Raw genomic sequence first — 19,274 nt, forward strand, 5'->3', positions numbered from 1 at the left:
TCCTGGTATTGTGCAGCCTTCCCTCTGCTGTGTAATGTAAGAAGTTTTGCCCTCACTTGGAATTTGGTTCATGTTCGCTGCTGCGTAGTTTCCAGGTGAATCCCCTGATTTGGAAACTTTTGGCCAAAAACTTTGCAGTTTTATCGCCAGAAATTTTGAATAATCCAAAATCCATAAAAAAGGCCATGAAATTGGTCATTGGCTACGCCTGCTATAGCTGTCACTTTTTTTAAAAGACATCTTCCTATAGATTTTAGATCTGCCTCAGCTGTTACTGCTGCTGGTCAAACAAGGCTTAGCACCACACAATGAAAAAGGAAGCGTCCTTGCTAAAACAACCTGAAGAAATTGTTCCATAACACTGTATACAGCTTTGAGGCATCCTCCAAAACTGTAATTTAAAGTACTTGTGTATTTTCAATGTTGTCCCCAAAGCTGCAAAAAAAAAAAGACCCACTTTTCACTGTCCTAACACTGAACTTATGTGCTCATCTGCCCCACCAATGTAACCCCCTTTCTCATCTGCCCCACGACTGTACCTCCTGCACATCTGTCCCACCTCTGTTCCCCCTGCTCCTCTGCCCCACCACTGTAACCCCCTGCTCATATGTTCCACCAATGTACCTTCTTCTCCTCTGCATCCCTCTGCACATCTGCCCCACCTCTGTAACCGCCTGCTCCTCTGCCCCAACACTGAACCCCCCCTGCTCATCTTTCCCACCACTGTAACCCCCTGCTCATCTTCTCCACCACCATATCCCCATGCTCTTCTGTCTCAGTACTGAATCACCTTCTCATCTGTCCCAACACTAAACCCATCTGCTCATCTGCCCCACCACTGTAACCCGCTTTCTCATCTGCCCCACCACTGTACCTCCTTCACATCTGTCTCACCTCTGTACCCCCCTGCACTTCTGCCCAGCCACTGTTCCCCCTGCTCATCTGCCCCTCCAATACACCTCCTTTTACATCTGCCCCACTGCTTTACCCCCCTGCTTTTCTGCCCCAACACTGAACCCCCCTGCTCATCTGGCCCATCACTGTATGCCCCTGCTCATCTGTCCCACTGCTAAACCCCCTTCTCATCTCTTCCACCACTGTACCTCCCTGCACATCTGCCCCACCGCTGTACCCTCTTCTCATCTATGTGATATGCAGAGTGGTGAAAGGAAGCAGAGATGAGACACATCTACCTCTCCTGGCACATTCATCCTGCTGATCCACCTCTCGCTTCCAGCCCACATGCTTGTATGGGATGTATGGGATGTATGAGATGTATGTGATGTATGGGATGTATGAGATGTATGGGATGTATGGGATGTCACATACAAGCATCTGTAATGATGAGCTCAGGTCAGGGGCATTTTCTGAAAGCAGTGGGCCTGTGTGCAGGATCATAAGTTGGGACCCCCCCAGCTGAGAAAAAATGATCGGGTGTGATTTTCATTGCGCTAAATACTGGCTGTGGCTTAAAGTTACACAGAGTGCCGGGGTTCAGTAGTAAGTGATGCAAAGGTTCAGGAATAATTTCAACAAAGTTCCCAGAAGCTCAACAGTAATTCCACAAACTTTCACCTGATTGTGGTTTTCTCAATCACAGTGAAATCCCTTCTTTCTGAGATTGGTAGTGGCAACCAAGCAAGCCAGCTTCCTTCAGATAGTGGACAGGGTTAGCAGGTCTGTGATTGGCTTCAGCAGTAGCCAACACAGTCCTCCTCCTCCTGGAAACAGGGACCCCCCCCCAGCAGAACTGCATCCAATCTCTTCCCCATCACAAAATCGGACGATCGCAGCTACAGCAAAGTTAGAGAACCAAACATCTTTTATAATGTGTGGGGGCGCAGTGCCTCCCCCTCAGTGCAGGTGTGGGGAACTCTGAAAGGGGAATGCATTAGTGTCTCACCGACACTTCCCTGCACTGCTCTGCTGATGGGGAGGGAGTTGAGTGCCGGCAAAAGAGGCTTTGCATGCTGCTTGGGGCACCAGTTGCCTACCCCTACTGTAGAGCATTGCGTTACCCTCGGGAGATCTGTATACCTTTGCTTGTTTCCTATCCATTTTTTGTGCAGTTGGTACCATATACACCATTAATCTGACCCTGTGACTGGTTCTCTTTGCTATGTTCAGAGGGGGTGTATGATGTCAGGTTGGAGGATTGTATTGCTGTTCTCTCTCTATCTTTCATAGGTCATCCTCCTGTTGGGTCACACTGCGTTTTCTCAGCACCACTTTCTCCTCTCCCCCAGGTATATCAGGAGAATATCTTCGCCCCAGGATCTGTTTTCCATTCCCTTAAGAAAGTTCTGTTTGAAATGGGGCCAGAGTATTCTGAGCAGGTTCAGCTGGTGTCCATCTACTCCATCTCTAAGGGGATCAGCGGAGAGTGAGTGTCACATATCCATCCAAAGGGTGCTTATTGTGGAGCTTGGACCAAGAACTCCTTCCTCAGGGCAACTATTGCCAATTCTTCCTTACTGGGGATTGGTAGATGGTTTGCTTATTGACCCCAAAAAGGGGATCTTGGATCAGGGTTTTCCTATAATACCCTATTATAACTAAAGCTATCAAATCATCTTAATAATCAATTCATTATTAATTCATCTATCATGAATTATTAATTTTAAATCCATCATAAACCTTCAGCTATAAGACAATTACATGAAGTGACATTTCAGGAGTTTCCTTTACTAGCATTAAAACAGACATTGTATTGACTAAAGCTGGCCATAGATGGGTAAAATTTCAAATGAAAATTCTTATGAAAAAAAAGGTTCATTAGTGAGTCTAATCGACATTCCCATTCGACTGTATTGATGAGAAAATTTAATGGATCAGGATGGAAAATTTTTCGTGAGTGAACGATTTTCTAGCAGTGTATGTGGTTTTCATTTGGCAAAGTCCATTCATTCCAAAAATCAAATGTTAAAGGCAAACAAAATCTTTTGAACGACAAAGGAATGTTCTGAGGATTTTCCTAAGACTTTTCTTAAGACTTTTCGTCCAAAATTGTATCCATCTGTGGCCAGCTTAGGCTTTTAAATTTTGTTTCAATCCATGACAATGTATTTTCAAATCCATATATGAAATATACTTCTCTGTAAACTGAACATAAAGGAAAATCCAATCAAGTACTATTCAGATTGCAAGTGTAAAAAAATCTAAAATAGTTAAAATACTCAAAGCCACTCTCCGAACAAAGTCCTTTTTTATATTCATCAAATGTGCAAAACATCCTATCAGAAGGTCAAGTCTTCCAACTACTGCAATCTCCATCATTGCACTCTGGAGAAGAGGAGATCACCATTGCAATAGATTCCTCTGATCTGTCAGAACATCTAAAACTCTTTCTGAGAGATCTTTCATTTGTGGAACCAGTGAGGTCCTTTTCTAAAAGCTGTTCAATATCCTCAGACAAAATGTCCCATCAAAAGATCAAGTTCTCCAACTATTGGGATCTCCACCTTTACACTCTGGAGGTGAGGAGATCACCATTACAATAGATACCTGTGATCTATTAGAACATCTAAAAATCTTTCTGAAGGATCCTCCATGTTGTGGTATCAGTGAGGTCCTCTTCTATAAGTTGATCCATATCCTTAGACAGAACTTTCCATTGGAAGATCAAGTGCTCCAACTACTGTATTGGGATCTCCACCATTACACTCTGGAGGCGAGATTACCATTATAATAGATTCTTGTGATCTATCAGAACATCTAAAAATCGTTCTGAGGGATCCTTCCTGTTGTGGTATCAGTGACATTCTCCTATATAAGCCGTTCCATATTCTCAGACAAAAACATCCCATCAGTAAATAAAGTCCTCCAGCTATTGAGATTTCCACCACTGCACACTGAAGGAGAGGAGATCACCATTACAATATATTCCTGTGATCTATCAGAGCATCCAAAGCTCTTTTTGAGGGCTCCTCCACATTGTGGTGTCAGTGAGGTCCTCTTTTATAAGCCGATCCATATTCTCAGACAAAAACTGTACAAATAAGCGCATCGAACCAGTTCAGTTCAATGGGCTTATTTGTACAGTGCTTGGTGTTTTACTAATGCTACCTTTTTTGATGTTACCAGTTTATCCTGCTGATTTATTTTTAATGATGATACAATGATTTTAAGGAATTTAATAATAAAATCAGCTTTTCATTAAGTTTAGTTTTTTTTGCTGTTTTGTCTCCTTATTGTCTTGGCACATTCAAAGTCCTTTCAATTTTTGGTGGGAGAGAGGGGAGTTGCTATTGTCCCCTCCCTTTGTTGTGTTGGGTGTTGCATCCTCTTCCCCTCCCTTTTCCCTCCTTTCCCTGTACTGCTGATATAAAGATCCCTATCCTTGTGCTAAACCTTTGCATATGATTATTATATCATCAAAGTTAAGTAGTAACAATTGTTATTAGATGTTTACATAGGGTTGATATAAAAACATCTGAGATAAATGCTTATTCTTCCCTCCCCCGAGGTGCGGCCTCCGCTCCGGCTACATTGAGTTTGTTAACGTGGAACAAGCCGTGTTCAGGCACTTTGATATCCTGAAATCCTTTGACATACCCTCCATAATTGCTGTGCTGGCCCTGGAGGTTCTGGTGGACCCCCCACAGCCTGGAGATCCCTCGTATGAGATTTTCCAAGCGGTGAGTGTTGCAAGTAAGACATGTAATACCTGGTGGCGATATATAGCAGTGGTCTCAAAACTGCGGCCCTTTGCTTGCCTGTATTCGGCCCTTGAGGCATTATTACTGACTCCAACAATGAGACATAATTCCTGCCACTGACACCTACAATAGGGTACTATTCCTCCCAATAACAACACTTATTTCAAAGATCGGGCATTGCTTACTCCCACTGGGCACAGTCCGACCCCCTAAAGTCTGAAGGACAGTAAACTGTCTCTTTCTTTGGAAGTTTGGAGACCCCTTCATTTATATAATACTGTATATAATATAGAGAATATTTGGTGGCTTACAGCCTCAATAAAGGGAATAGAGGAGACCTTGATCACACTGCTGTGCCAAGGCAGAAGCCCCTAGTGGGCGGTGCTTGTCTTTTCCATCCGCCCCCACCCTTCTGAAATGACGAGTCTACAAATGTGCATTTACTGTAGCTGAAAGGCAGTACTAATGGAACAAACTTCTATAATGGGACAAAAAAACATCCCTGTCATGTGACTTATGAAGGCCATGATCGAGATTTCTATTTTCATGTCGAAAATTGTTTCCATCGATTCTGACCATCTTGTAGAGCTGCTCCCCGCAATTGTTCACTTTGGGAAACTGAATCCAGAAAAATGGTCGTCTGACCATTCCCCATCAGTGATAGTGGACACCACCCTAATTTGGGTGTAATCCATTACATTCTATGTGGGGAGAGGTGGAGAAGGGGCTCCATGTGATGTTGTTGTTTATGGCCAATAGGATAAAATGTATCAAAGCAAAATGTGATGATTTCATCCATCTTTATAAATGGACCCGCAAGAGTGATTGGGAAAGCGTTAAAGTTAGATGACCTGAAGGTGAGTGGGGGGGGAGCAGCTAGATATGAGGCTACTTACCTTCCGCTTCCATCTTATACTGCAGGAGACACAGAATTCTCTGAGTTCTCAGCTGAAGAAGGCCCGACTGGCAGAGGAAATACTAAACCGGGCCCCAGGAATCCACTGCGGCCCCATACAGGGGGCCTTGTATGCTTTTCCCCGTATCCAGATCCCGGAGAGAGCCGTCAGGCTGGCGCAGGTACAGATACACATACAGTGTGCTACTTAACCAACAAACCCCCAAACAATGCCCCCCCCCCCCCCGGGGGCCAATATTAGTTTCTACAGGGAACCTGTCATTACCTGGTATAATGCACTCTTTGTGCTAATTTGTAGCTGAAAGGCGGAACCCTGGCCTGAAAATGTCATTGGAGGTAGCAGGGAAGTGTTCAATTCTCTATCCCCTCCATTGGGAAAATCACGGCCGAAACGCGTTAGCTGTACTCTGCTGTTTTTACATGTAGCCTAATAAAGAATTTTGGATTTGGAATATACCAGTTTTCTGGCTTTTATTGCCTATGGATTGGGAAAATTACCCTTACTTCCTGTTCTAGGGACCACTGGCACCCCAACAGGAAATGAAAGAAAATATTCCAAACAAGAACCGATTATATGCATAGTGCAGACAATATACAGGTTTACTATTAAAAAAAAAGTAATCTTTATTTGGCTAGCTGCCTTCTTCCCCCCCGAAAATGTGGCTCTCTGGAGGACCTGGCGGGTCCATTGCCTTGGATTAGGGGGCGGGGTCAGGGCGGTACGAGTGACGGCTGTGTTCATTCTCAGGAACGGGGACAGGCGCCCGATGTACTCTTCTGCCACCTTCTCCTGGAGGAGACCGGCATCGTCTTGGTGGACGGGACCAGCTTTGGCCAAGAAAAGGGAACTTACCACTTTAGGTGAGCGTTTACTTCTTAGAAAATGTGATTCAAATAAATATGAATAAAGTATACTTTGTGTACCGTATACAATGTAATCATTTGCTGCTATTTGGTCATTGAACCTGAACACATGGAAAATAGTGCTGCCAAACTGCCAGATTGAAATTTACTGACACGACACCCAAAATTTATTGGCACAGCCAAGTTTTTATTGGCATTTCCAAAAGTTACAAAATTACAGTTTTAAGTACAAATTTCAGTATTTAGGCTACACACAAATACAATATGCAATTAGCAATGTGATTTAAGGGAGATAGTAAGGCAATCAACATATTTCTTATTTTATTTGCGATATACTGTAGTAAGCAGTGGCGGCCTATCCATATGAGGTGCAGGGGCACCGCGCCCCTAATCCATGCGCCCGGCCCCTAATCTACATGCAGGACACCGGACACATGGATTTCTATGTTTTTTTTTTGTTTTTTTTTTCTTGAAGCACATGATTAGAGCCTGAGGCTCTAATTGGCTTCAAAAAAGTGTTGACTTGGAGCGCAGAGCACTGCACCCTGAGCCCATTCAGTTGTGTGACAATAGAGAATTAATATTTGCCATTGTCTTCCTGATTCTCCTCCCGGCCAATCAAGAAGTGGGTCCTGAGACCCGATTGACCAGGGATTTTTATAGGACTCCCGGGCAATTGGGTCTCAAGACCCACTTCCTGTTAGGCTGGGAGGAGAAGTAATGGCCCCAGAGCGAGGAGTAGCAGCCCTACCCTGGATCCTAGTCATCTGCCTCCTAAGGTAAGGAGGCCTTTGATTGCCACCTTCCCGTCCATCCCACGCAGGGGGGGTCGCCGCCTTCCCACCCGTCTCCCGCGCGCGGGGGGGGGGGGTGTTCTCGTTGGTTTGCCGCCCCCCAAAATATTGAGCACTAGCCACCACTGGTAGTAAGTAAGTAGCTCAGGGACAGGAGAATTAGAATGTATTAGAATGTTCAGACGCACACTCATGAAATTGACTCTAACAGTGACACTGACAGCAGTGTGCAGCAGTACAGATGATGATGACACCTCACCAACATGACACGTCCCCTCCAGAGTCACAATGACAGTCTCTCTCCACGCCGGTCCACTCCAGCCCAAAGAGCACTGACGTTCCCATTCCTGGCTTGCCTTGCTCCCATCCCACAGACCTGCACACAAGGCTCCGGCCGCTCCGCTCAGCTCCCTTGCACCATGACACACTTGACACGATCAGGCACCGCCTCCGCCAGACCTGCCCCCTGCCGGCGCCACCCAAACACACTGTAGTAGTCACAGACATATTTTTTACTGGCAACCTTTTCCTGTCACTGGCATTTACTGGCAGGAGAAAAGTGCAAGTTTTCTACTGGCTGCCAGTATAAATACTGACTGTTGGCAACACTGATGGAAAGTCAGAGATCACACTCTCAGCAAGAGCACAGAAAAGGTTTATCTCCTCTAATATATCTATTATTTATCTGTGGGTGACAAAGAAATGGGAAAATCGAGTAAAATCATATACTGTGTGTGTATGTATGTATATATATATATACTGTATATATATATATATATATCAATGTAAAGTAGTGAGTGTACAGCTTGTATAACAGTGTAAATTTGCTGTCCCCTCAAAATAACTCAACACACAGTCATTAATGTCTAAACCGCTGGCAACAAAAGTGAGTACACCCCTGAGTGAAAATGTTCAAATTGGGCCCAAAGTGTCAATATTTTGTGTGGCCACTAAATATTTTCCAGCACTGCCAAGAGCACTACCCTCTTGGGCATGGATTTCAACAGAGCTTCACAGGTTGTCCCTGGAGTCCTCTTCCCCTCCTCTATGATGACATCACAGAGCTGGTGGATGTTAGAGACCTTGCACTCCTCCACCTTCCGTTTGAGGATGCCCCACAGATGCTCAATAAGGTTTAGGTCTGGAGACATGCTTGGCCAGTCCATCACCTTTACCCTCAGCTTATTTAGCAAGGCAGTGGTCATCTTGGAGGTGTGTTTGGAGTTGTTATGTTGGAATACTGCCCTGCGGCCCAGTCTCTGAAGGGAGGGGATCATGCTCTGCTTCAGTAGGTCACAGTACATGTTGGCATTCATGGTTCCCTCAATGATCTGTAGCTCCCCAGTGCCGGCAGCACTCATGCAGCCCCAGACCATGACACTCCCACCACCATGCTTCACTGTAGGAAAGACACACTTGTCTTTGTCCTCCTCACCTGGTTGCCCCCACACACGCTTGACACCATCTGAACCAAAGAAGTTTATCTTGGTCTCATCAGACCAGAGGACATGGTTCCAGTAATCCATGTCCTTAGTCTGCTTGTCTTCAGCAAACTGTTTGCAGTCTTTCTTGTGCATCATCTTTAGAAGAGGCTCCCTTCTGGGACGACAGCCATGCAGACCAATTTGATGCAGTGTGCGGCGTATGGTCTGAGCAGTGACAGGCTGACCCCCCCACCCCTTCAACCTCTGCAGCAATGCTGGCAGCACTCATACGTTTATTTCCCAAAGACAACCTCTGGATATGACGCTGAGCATGTGCACTCAACTTCTTTGGTCGACCATGGCGAGGTCTGTTCTGAGTGGAACCTGTCCTGTTATACCGCTGTATGGTCTTGGCCACCGTGCTGCAGCTCAGTTTCAGGGTCTTGGCAATCTTCTTATAGCCTAGGCCATCTTTATGTAGAGCAACAATTCTTTTTTTCATATCCTAAGAGAGTTCTTTGCCATGAGGTGCCATGTTGAACTTCCAGTGACCAGTATGAGAGAGTGAGAGCGATAACACCAAATTTAACACACCTGCTCCCCATTCACACCTGAGACCTTATAACACTAATGAGTCACTTGACACCAGGGAAGGAAAATGGCTAATTGGGCCCAATTTTTACATTTTCACTTAGAGGTGTACTCACTTTTGTTGCCAGCGGTTTAGACATTAATGGCTGTGTGTTGAGTTATTTTGAGGGGACAGCAAATTTACACTGTTATACAAGCTGTACACTCACTACTTTACATTGTAGCAAAGTGTCATTTCTTCAGTGTTGTCACATGAAAAGAATAAAATATTTACACAAATGTGAGGGGTGTACTCACTTTTGTGAGATACGGTGTATATATACTGTATTAGTGGAGGTGGCCCCAGATGTTGGATGACAGCCTGCCTATGTGTTCTTTTGTTCAGGTCTTGTGACAGTCCAACATTTTGTCTATAGCACAGCGTACAACAGCCGGGAACAGATGCTATCAGGGGACCTGGCATTGGGTCAGGATGATAGGGGACCAAAGAGATCATTATTGTTTTTAGTAGCATTGGGACTGTCAGTGGGTAAATAGAGGCCGGGGATGGGGGTCTTGCTCTATTGTATATGTGACAGAACCCCCCCTTCCCTTCCAGGGTAAAATAGGCTGGTGATGGGGGTATCACTGTGTTCTATTTATGACAGAACCCCCCATCCCCCCTTCCCTTCCAGGGTAAAATAAGCTGGAGATAGGGGTTTCACTGTGTTTTGTATTTAAGAGCGCCCCTCCACTCTCCTGGGGTAATAGAGACTGGTGATGGGAGGTGTCACTGTGTTTTATGTGTAAAAGAGTCCATTCCAGGACTGTGTTACAAAGGCTCCCTTCCTGGGGTACCAAAGGCTTGAGATAGGGGTGTTCTCTATGTGATATAGGCCCCTTTCGCTCCTGGGGTAATATAGGCTGGGGATGGGGGTGTTCTATATGTGACAAAGGATCCCCTTTTCTCCTGGGGTAATGTAGACCAGGGATAGAGGTGTTCTGTATGTGACAGAGGCCCCCCTCCCTCCTGGGGTTAAATTGGTTGAGAGCCCCCCAGGTGCACCCCCTCCTCATGATACTATAGACTGGGGGTGTCCTATTAGACAAAGGCTCCCCCCCACATTCCTGGGTAATATAGTCTCAGGGTGGGGGTGTTCTATAAGAGACAAAGGCTCCCCCCTCATTTCGGGAGTAATATAGACTGGGGATGGGGGGGTGTTCTATATATGACTAATGCTCCCCCTCACTCCTCAGTTAATATAGGTTTGGGGTGGGTGTGTTCTATATGTGAAAAAGGCTCCCCCCCTCTTTCCTGGGTTAATATAGGCTGGGGATGGGGGTGTTCCATAAGTTACTAAGGCTCCCCCTCCCTCCTGGGGTATTATAGACTGGGGATGGGGGGGGTCTTATATGTGACAAAGGCTCCCGTCTCTCTTCTGGGATAATATAGACCAGGGATAGGGGAGTTCTATATGTGACAGAAGCCCCCTAACTCCCAGGGTTAAATTGGTTGAGAGCCCCCCAGGTGCACCCCCCCGCCCATGATACTATAGTCTGGGGGGTGTCCTAGGATACATTTTGTGAAATATATGATAATTTGGTTTGGTTCATCTCATGTTCATTGTGTGTTTCAGGATCTCTCTGCTCCACCCTCTGGAGGAACTGAAATCCATCCTGGAAAAGATCGTAGAATTCCATGGAAAATTTCTCCACGAATATTCCTGAGCCGATTCCCCCCCGAATTCCCATCACACTAATACACACATCATACTAATAGTTACTAGCACTTTGCCCAGTCACTGCATCCACAAATCAGCACGCACTCCACAATAAATGGAAACTATGGTATGTTTGCAACAATGTTTCGTATATATCACTCCTACATCCGGTGTCATACAATGCCCGGAATTCTATCACATGACCAAAATGAGATGGTGAGAAATAGGGAATTGGTCTGTCCACCCAAAACTGAACCAAAAACATCTCCTAGTGGCAGATTCTGGAAATGAAAGAGGACCTGTCATGGGGCTTTGCACAATGTCCAGCAAAATTGCCTTACAATGCAAAATAAAACTGTAGATAACTACTAAACCTAAACCTGTCATGACAACCAAAGAGGCTATCCTCCTAAAACAAGGCATTACTCGGCCGTCATGCTGAACCTTCCACTTCCATGCCAAGTCACTGGACTGGAACAGATCGGCAGGTAGGGACTCCTAAATTCCCTTTCTGATCTGCATAAGTGTTGCAGGCCCATTAGAGGGTATTGAAGACATTGGGTCAGGATGATAGCTAGAATCTTCATTAGGGGGCTAGCAATGGATGCTCCATATTTCTTTCAAGCTGTGATTTCTACTTGTCTTACATGGGATCTCCTCCACTCATCCTTCTTGCGGTCTGGTGGTACCATGTCCATTCTCCTTCCAGTTCTGGATGCCGGATCCCAATGACATGCCTTCCTGCAGCTTGGTTCTTCCTCAGAATTGGAAGATGGTCAATGATGTTGGCCGCTGTCTTCTAATGACGCCCCCCCCCCCCATAATGCCATTGCATCTTTAGAAGAGAGTGACCAACCTCATTAACCATCTTTTAATTCTGAAATAGAAGGAACTCAGACATCATGTGACCTGTGCCAGGACAGCTGTAAAAGGATGAAAGTAATTTTTGGTGTACCTGTGTGTGTCAGTTGGAGGTTTGCAAGGTTAATATACAGAGATTTTAAAGATGGTGGACCTCCCACCATCCTTGCTGTAATATTTAAATTGTTATATGGAACAGGATGAGCTAGAGACCTTTTCATTGATGTGTCCAAAAGATAAAATGAACTTCAAACCACCAGACTCCACATTTAACTGAGGTATAGAATTTGGGTGGAGAATTTGGGTGGAGAGTTTGGTTGGAAGTCCATCTCGGATCCTGATCCATGGTAGGATGATAGCTCTTTGTACATATTGGCATTCTCATTGTAAGCCTGATTTGTGATATCTGTGAAATAACAGGAAGTCAAGGAGGAATGTAACTTCCCCCCAACCCTATATTTCCACCCCCTGCTTTTTTATTGTATATCCTGGCTGGGGTCTACAGGCTGTGGGGGGCCCACCAGAACCTCTAGGGCCAGCACAGCAATAATAGAGGGGACATCAAAGGATTTCAGGATAAGTACCTAAACATGGCTTGCTCCACGATAACAAACTCAATGTAGCTGGTGCGGAGACCCCACCTCAGGCAAGGGGAAAAAAAGCATTTATCTCAGATGTTTTTATATCTTACACTGCCATCTTCTGACATCACCAGTGGGTGCCAGCTGTCTCTACCAGGTAGCACAAGTGGCCCTGTGATGACATGCATGAGGGGTGGCTGAATAAAACACAAACCCGCCCCAATGATGCAGCATACCCCATGTACTGTACAATACCGCCGTGGCCTTCTGGGACTCATGACGTGGATATACTAGGAGGCTGAGAGCACAGTAGACATCATCCCGACCTAGACCAGAAATAAGGAAATGTGAGGAGGGGTTCCCAAAAAAGGGTATCCCCCCCCCCAAAAAAAAATACAATTCCGAGGAAGGTGATTGATATAAAATTATGGAGAGGTAAAGTTCGGCTGTAATATAAATACAGATTATAGGTAATTATACTGGCAGCATTTTCCAAGGTGCAGTGAATGTTACATAGTTACATAGTAGGTGAGGTTGAAAAAAGACACAAGTCCATCAAGTCCAACCTATGTGTGTGATTATATGTCAGTATTACATTGTATATCCCTGTATGTTGCGGTCGTTCGGGTGCTTATCTAATAATTTTTTGAAACTATCGATCCCCCCGCTGAGACCACCTCCTGTGGAAGGGAATTCCACATCCTTGCCGCACTTACAGTAAAGAACCCTCTACATAGTTTAAGGTTAAACCTCTTTTCTTCTAATTTTAATGAGTGGCCACGAGTCTTGTTAAACTCCCTTCTATTCCTATTGTGGGGTCACCAGTACGGTATTTGTAAATTGAAATCATATCCCCTCTCAAGTGTCTCTTCTCCAGAGAGAATAAGTTCAGTGCTCACAACCTTTCCTCATAACTAAGATCCTCCAGACCCTTTATTAGCTTTGTTGCCTTTCTTTGTACTCGCTCCATTTCCAGTACATCCTTCCTGAGGACTGGTGCCCAGAACTGGACAGCATACTCCAGGTGCGGCCGGACCAGAGTCTTGTAGAGCAGGAGAATTATCGTTTTATCTCTGGAGTTGATCCCCTTTTTAATGCCAATATTCTGTTTGCTTTGTTAGCAGCAGCTTGGCATTGCATGCCATTGCTGAGCCTATCATCTACTAGGATCCCCAGGTCCTTTTCCATCCTTCCCCCAGAGGTTCTCCCCCCAGAGTATAGTTTGGATTCATATTTTTGCCACCCAAATGCATTATTTTACATTTTTCTACATTAAACCTCATTTGCCATGTAGTCGCCCACCCCATTCATTTGTTCAGATCTTTTTGCAAGGTTTCCACATCCTGCAGAGAAGTTATTGCCCTGCTTAGCTTAGTATCGTCTGCAAATACAGAGATTGAACTGTTTATCCCATCCTCCAGGTCGTTTATGAACAAATTAAATAGGATTGGTCCCAGCACAGAACCCTGGGGGACCCCACTACCCACCCCCGACCATTCTGAGTACTCCCGATTTATCACCACCCTCTGAACACGCCCTTGTAGCCAGTTTTCGATCCATGTACTCACCCTATGGTCCATGCCAACGGACCTTATTTTGTACAGTACACATTTATGGGGAACTGTGTCAAATGCTTTTGCAAAATCCAGATACACCACATCTATGGGCCTTCCTTTATCTAGATGGCAACTCACCTCCTCATAGAAGGTTAATAGATTGGTTTGGCAAGAACGATTCTTCAGAAATCCATGCTGATTACTGCTAATGAAACCATTCTCATTACTAAAATCTTGTATATATCATCCCCTTCAAGAGCTTGCATACTATTGATGTTAGGCTAACTGGTCTGTAATTCCCAGGGATGTATTTTGGGCCCTTTTTAAATATTGGTGCTACATTGGCTTTTCTCCAATCCGCTGGTACAATTCCAGTCAGTAGACTGTCAGTAAAAATTAGGAACAATGGTCTGACAATTACTTGACTGAGTTCCCTAAGTACCCTCGGATGCAAGTCATCTGGTCCCGGTGATTTATTAATGTTAAGTTTCCCAAGTCTAAATTTAATTCTGTCCTCTGTTAACCATGGAGGTGCTTCCTGTGTTGTGTCATGAGGATAAACACTGCAGTTTTGGTTACTGAAGCCCCCCGATTCACTCATGAAGACTGAGGAGAAGAATAAATTCAATACCTTTGCCATCTCCCCATCCTTTGTAACCAGATGTTGTTCCTCATTCTTTATGGGGCCAATATGGTCTGTCCTCCCTTTTTTACTGTTTACATACTTAAATAATTTCTTGGGCTTTTTTTTGCTCTCCTCCGCTATGTGTCTTTCATGTTCTATCTTAGCCACCCTAATTGCATCCTTACATTTCTTGTTGCATTCTTTATAAAGTCTGAAAGCTGATGATGATCCCTCAAACTTGTATTTTTTGAAGGCCTTCTCTTTTGCTTTTATATGCATTTTTACATTGGAGTTAAGCCATCCAGGACTTTTGTTCACTCTTTCAAATTTTATTACCCAATGGGATGCATTGGCTAATGCCCTTATTTAATATGCTCTTAAAACAAAACCCATCTTTCCTCCTTGTTCTTTGTTTCTAAGATTTTATCCCAATGTTGCTGTTCTAGCCACAAGATGGCGGTAGAGGGTTTCATACAATGACACTGTCCGGGCATAAAACATCCAAAACGTGGACTGAAAGGAGGATTCCACCCAAACTGGAATACAGCGTATTACTGGAACACAAGAAGCTGCTTAAATCACCATTTACACCCTCTAAGTCCCTTTAACTACCTCAATACTGGGCACTTTCACCCCCTTCCTGCCCAGGCCATTTTTCAGTTTTCAGCGCTGTCGCACTTTGAATGACAATTGCGCGGTCATGTAACACTGTACCCTAATGAAATTTTTATCATTTTTTCCCCACAAATAGAGCTTTCTTTTGGTGGTATTTGATCACCTCTGTGATTTTTATTTATTGTGCTATAAACAAAAGAAGAGGGACAATTTTGAAAAAACACAATATTTTTTACTTTTTGCTATAATAAATATCCAATTTTTTTTTAACAAATTTTTTCCTCAGTTTAGGCCGATATGTATTCTTCTACATATTTTTGGTAAAAAAAAAAATTGCGATAAGCGTATATTGATTGGTTTGCGAAAAATTATAGCGTCTACAAAATAGGGGATTGATTTATAACATATTTATTTATTTATTTATTTTTTACTAGTAATGGCGGCGATCTGCGATTTTTATTGTGACTGCGATATTGCGGCGGACTTATCGGACACTTTTGACACATTTTTGGGACCATTCACATTTATACATTGATCCGTGCTATAAAAATGCATTGATTACTGTGTAAATGTGACTGGCAGGGAAGGGGTTAACACTAGCGGGCGATCGAGGGGTTAATATGTGTCCTAGGGAGGTGATTCTAACAGTGGGGGGAGGGGACCCACTAGGGGAGGAGACCGATCGGTGTCCCTATGTACAAGGGACACACCATCGGTCTCCTCTCCTCTGACAGGACGTGGATCTGTGTGTTTAGACACACAGATCCACGGTACTGCTCTGTTACCCGGCAATCGCGGGTGCCCGGCGGACATCGCGGCCGCCGGGCATGCGCACCGGGTCCCGAGCGGCGCAGCGGGCACGCGCGCGCACCCCCGGCGGCGCGCGCGCGCCCCCTAGTGGCTCGGGAGGGTGATCACATCATATGACGTCCGCCCAGAACAAGAGCTGTCTCGTCCTGCCGTCATATGATGGTGGGCGGTAGCTTAGTGGTTAAAGTGGTTGTAAACCCTTACATGTACCCAGTGAAGTGCCTGGCCTCAGGTGACACATAGAGATAAATCAAATCCCTCTACATGAGTTGTGCCTGTTTATCTGCAGTCTTCTGTTCTCTACAGCCATTCAAAAGCTTTTCTGAGAGTTCAGAAAAAAGGGGGCGGAGAGCTGAAGTTACACTCTGCAGAACTCAGTAAAAGCTGATTGGAAGGAAGGGACACCTCCCTTCCACACAGCACACAGGGACAGAGCTGAGGCTGTCAATCAGCTGGAGGTCCCTCCCCTGTCACCTTTTTTCTCTTGGTGTCAGGAAAACTTGTCAGAAGTGACTCATGCTGATAGCAGAGGAAGGAGGCAGCAGACAGAAATGACACTTCTAAGGAGGCGTGGCAAGGTGTGTGTCCTATGCCTACATACATTTCTAATTGGTGTGCCTCGTTCCTATCTCAAAAAGTTGGGAGGCATGGGTTTATCCCCAGGTATCCTTTACTTTCACCAATGGTGTAATTATAGCCATAGCAGCCAAGGCGACTGCTATGGGGCATGAGGGTGGAAAGGGGCCCCATTGAGAGGTTGGCCATGAGTAAGCACTTCGCGTCAGCTATTTTTGTACCACCCCACAGTCGTGTTGTGTACCCCATGATCCTGTATTTTGAATAAAAAGACAAATTTATCCATTCCGGTGTGCGGCTGTCCAGGTCTTCTTGTTCTCTCATAAAGGAATAGTAATGGTAAAAAAAGCACTTGTAGGTTTACCTAATACCCCCATCACACTGAGGCAGTTTTCAGGCGTTTTACGCTAGAAATAGCACCTGTAAAGCACCTGAAAACTGGCTCCCATTCATTGCAATGGGTGCTTTCACATTGGGGCGGTGCGCTTGTGGGACGTTAGAAAAAATCCTGCAAGCAGCATCTTTGGGGCGGTTTGGGAGCGCTGTATACAGCGCTCCCAAAACGCCATTGTCCGTTGGAATGAATGGGCAACACTTCCGAAGCGCCTGAAAAAATGCGTCGGAAGCGCTACAACACGGAAGTTTTTAACCCCCTTTTTGGGGTTAAAAGAGCCCCACTAGTGGCCAAAATGCTGTAAAGTGCCACTAAAACGAGCGGCGCTTTACCACGAACGTGTGCAAAGGGCACTAATACATATTTTTGTATAATTCTAAGGAGGCGTGGCAGGGTGTGTGTTCTATGCCTACATACTTTTCTAATTGGTGTGCCTCGTTCCTATCTCAAAAAGTTGGGAGGCATGGGTTTATCCCCCAGGGATCCTTCACTTTCATCAATGGTGTAATTATAGCCATAGCAGCCAAGGTGACTGCTATGGGGCATGAGGGTGGAAAGAGCCCCATTTGGAGAGGTTGCCTGATGTCTCAGATTCTCAGGATCATGCTGTGACATTGCCGGGTGTACCCCATCAACATTTTGCTATAGGGCCCCATGAATTGAACTTATGCCCCTGATTCCCAGGATTGTCATAGATATCTAAGGCAAGCCGGCTATACTGTGAATTTTAACAGAAAATAGATTTTTAGGTAAATATTAACTAAGGAATATCACACAAGCTGTGTAATAAATACGGGGCAATAAAGGGAACATTGGAAGAGGTCATCCTCTATTCAGTGACCGAGTCTAGAAAGGAAGGTATGCACATCCCAGCCTATTGGAGCAGCAGAGCGTGCACATGTGGAATAATCCAGCTCAGGGTCTGCACATCGGAGAAGAGGTCACATGATCCCCCATATTCTGGAGGCATAGAGGTCACATGATCTCCCATATTCTGGAGGCGTAGAGGTCACATGATCTCCCATATTCTGGAGGCGTAGGGGTCACATGATCCCCCGTATTCTGGAGGCATAGAGGTCACATGATCTCCCGTATTCCGGAGGCGTAGAGGTCACATGATCTCCCGTATTCCGGAGGCCTAGAGGTCACATGATCCCCCGTATTCTGGAGGCATAGAGGTCACACGATCTCCCGTATTCCGGAGGCATAGAGGTCACATGATCTCCTGTATTCTGGAGGCGTAGGGGTCACATGATCTCCTGTATTCTGGAAGCGTAGGGGTCACATTATCTCTCGTATTCTGGAGGCATAGAGGTCACACGATCTCCCGTATTCTGGAGGCATAGAGGTCACATGATCTCCCGTATTCCAGAGGCGTAGAGGTCACATGATCTCCCGTATTCTGGAGGCATAGAGGTCACATGATCCCCCGTATTCTGGAGGCATAGAGGTCACACGATCTCCCGTATTCTGGAGGCATAGAGGTCACATGATCTCCTGTATTCTGGAGGCATAGGGGTCACATGATCTCCTGTATTCTGAAGGCATAGGGGTCACATGATCTCTCGTATTCTGGAGGCATAGAGGTCACATGATCTCCCGTATTCCGGAGGCATAGAGGTCACATGATCTCCCATATTCTGGAGGCATAGAGGTCACATGATCTCCCGTATTCCGAAGTTGTAGAGGTCATATGATCCCCTGTATTCTGGAAGCGTAGAGGTCACATGATCTCCCGTATTCAGGAGACCTAGAGGTCACATGATCTTCCGTATTCCGGAGGCCTAGAGGTCACATGATCTCCCGTATTCCAGAGGCTTAGAGGTCACATGTTCTCCCATATTCCGGAGGCATAGAGGTCACATGATCCCCTGTATTCCGGAGGCATAGAGGACACTTGATCCCCTGTATTCCAGAGGCGTAGAGGTCATATGATCTCCTGTATTCCGAAGGCGTAGAGGACACATGATCTCCCGTGTTCCGGAGGAGTAGAGGTCAGATGATCTCCCGTATTCCAGAAGCGTAGAGGTAACATGATCTCCCGTATTCCGGAGGAGTAGAGGTCAGATGATCTCCCGTATTCCAGAAGCGTAAAGGTCACATGATCTCCCGTATTCCGGAGGTGTAGAGGTCACACGATCCCCTGTATTCCAGAGGCATAGAGGTCACATGATCTCCTGTATTCCGAAGGCGTAGAGGTCACATGATCTCCCGTATTCCGGAGGCGTAGAGGTCACATGATCTCCCATATCCCGGAGAAGTAGTGGTCACATGATCCCCTGTATTCCGGAGGCATAGAGGTCACATGA

General features: G+C 45.4%; 1 protein-coding gene across 1 annotated transcript in view; it reads left to right on the plus strand.

The window, feature by feature from the left end:
* The window catches only part of LOC141145557 (alanine aminotransferase 2-like), a 48,712-nt gene extending 37,758 nt beyond the window's left edge, over positions 1 to 10,954 (plus strand). Inside the window, exons 7-11 of the mRNA XM_073632347.1 lie at positions 2,247 to 2,383; positions 4,466 to 4,637; positions 5,580 to 5,735; positions 6,323 to 6,435; positions 10,864 to 10,954. Of these exons, the coding sequence (XP_073488448.1) occupies positions 2,247 to 2,383; positions 4,466 to 4,637; positions 5,580 to 5,735; positions 6,323 to 6,435; positions 10,864 to 10,954 (669 nt within the window). The remainder of the gene's footprint in view (positions 1 to 2,246; positions 2,384 to 4,465; positions 4,638 to 5,579; positions 5,736 to 6,322; positions 6,436 to 10,863) is intronic.
* The last annotated feature ends 8,320 nt before the right edge of the window (positions 10,955 to 19,274 follow it).

The sequence above is a fragment of the Aquarana catesbeiana genome, linkage group LG05 (genome assembly GCF_042186555.1).
Source record: "Aquarana catesbeiana isolate 2022-GZ linkage group LG05, ASM4218655v1, whole genome shotgun sequence".
Lineage (NCBI taxonomy): Eukaryota > Metazoa > Chordata > Amphibia > Anura > Ranidae > Aquarana > Aquarana catesbeiana.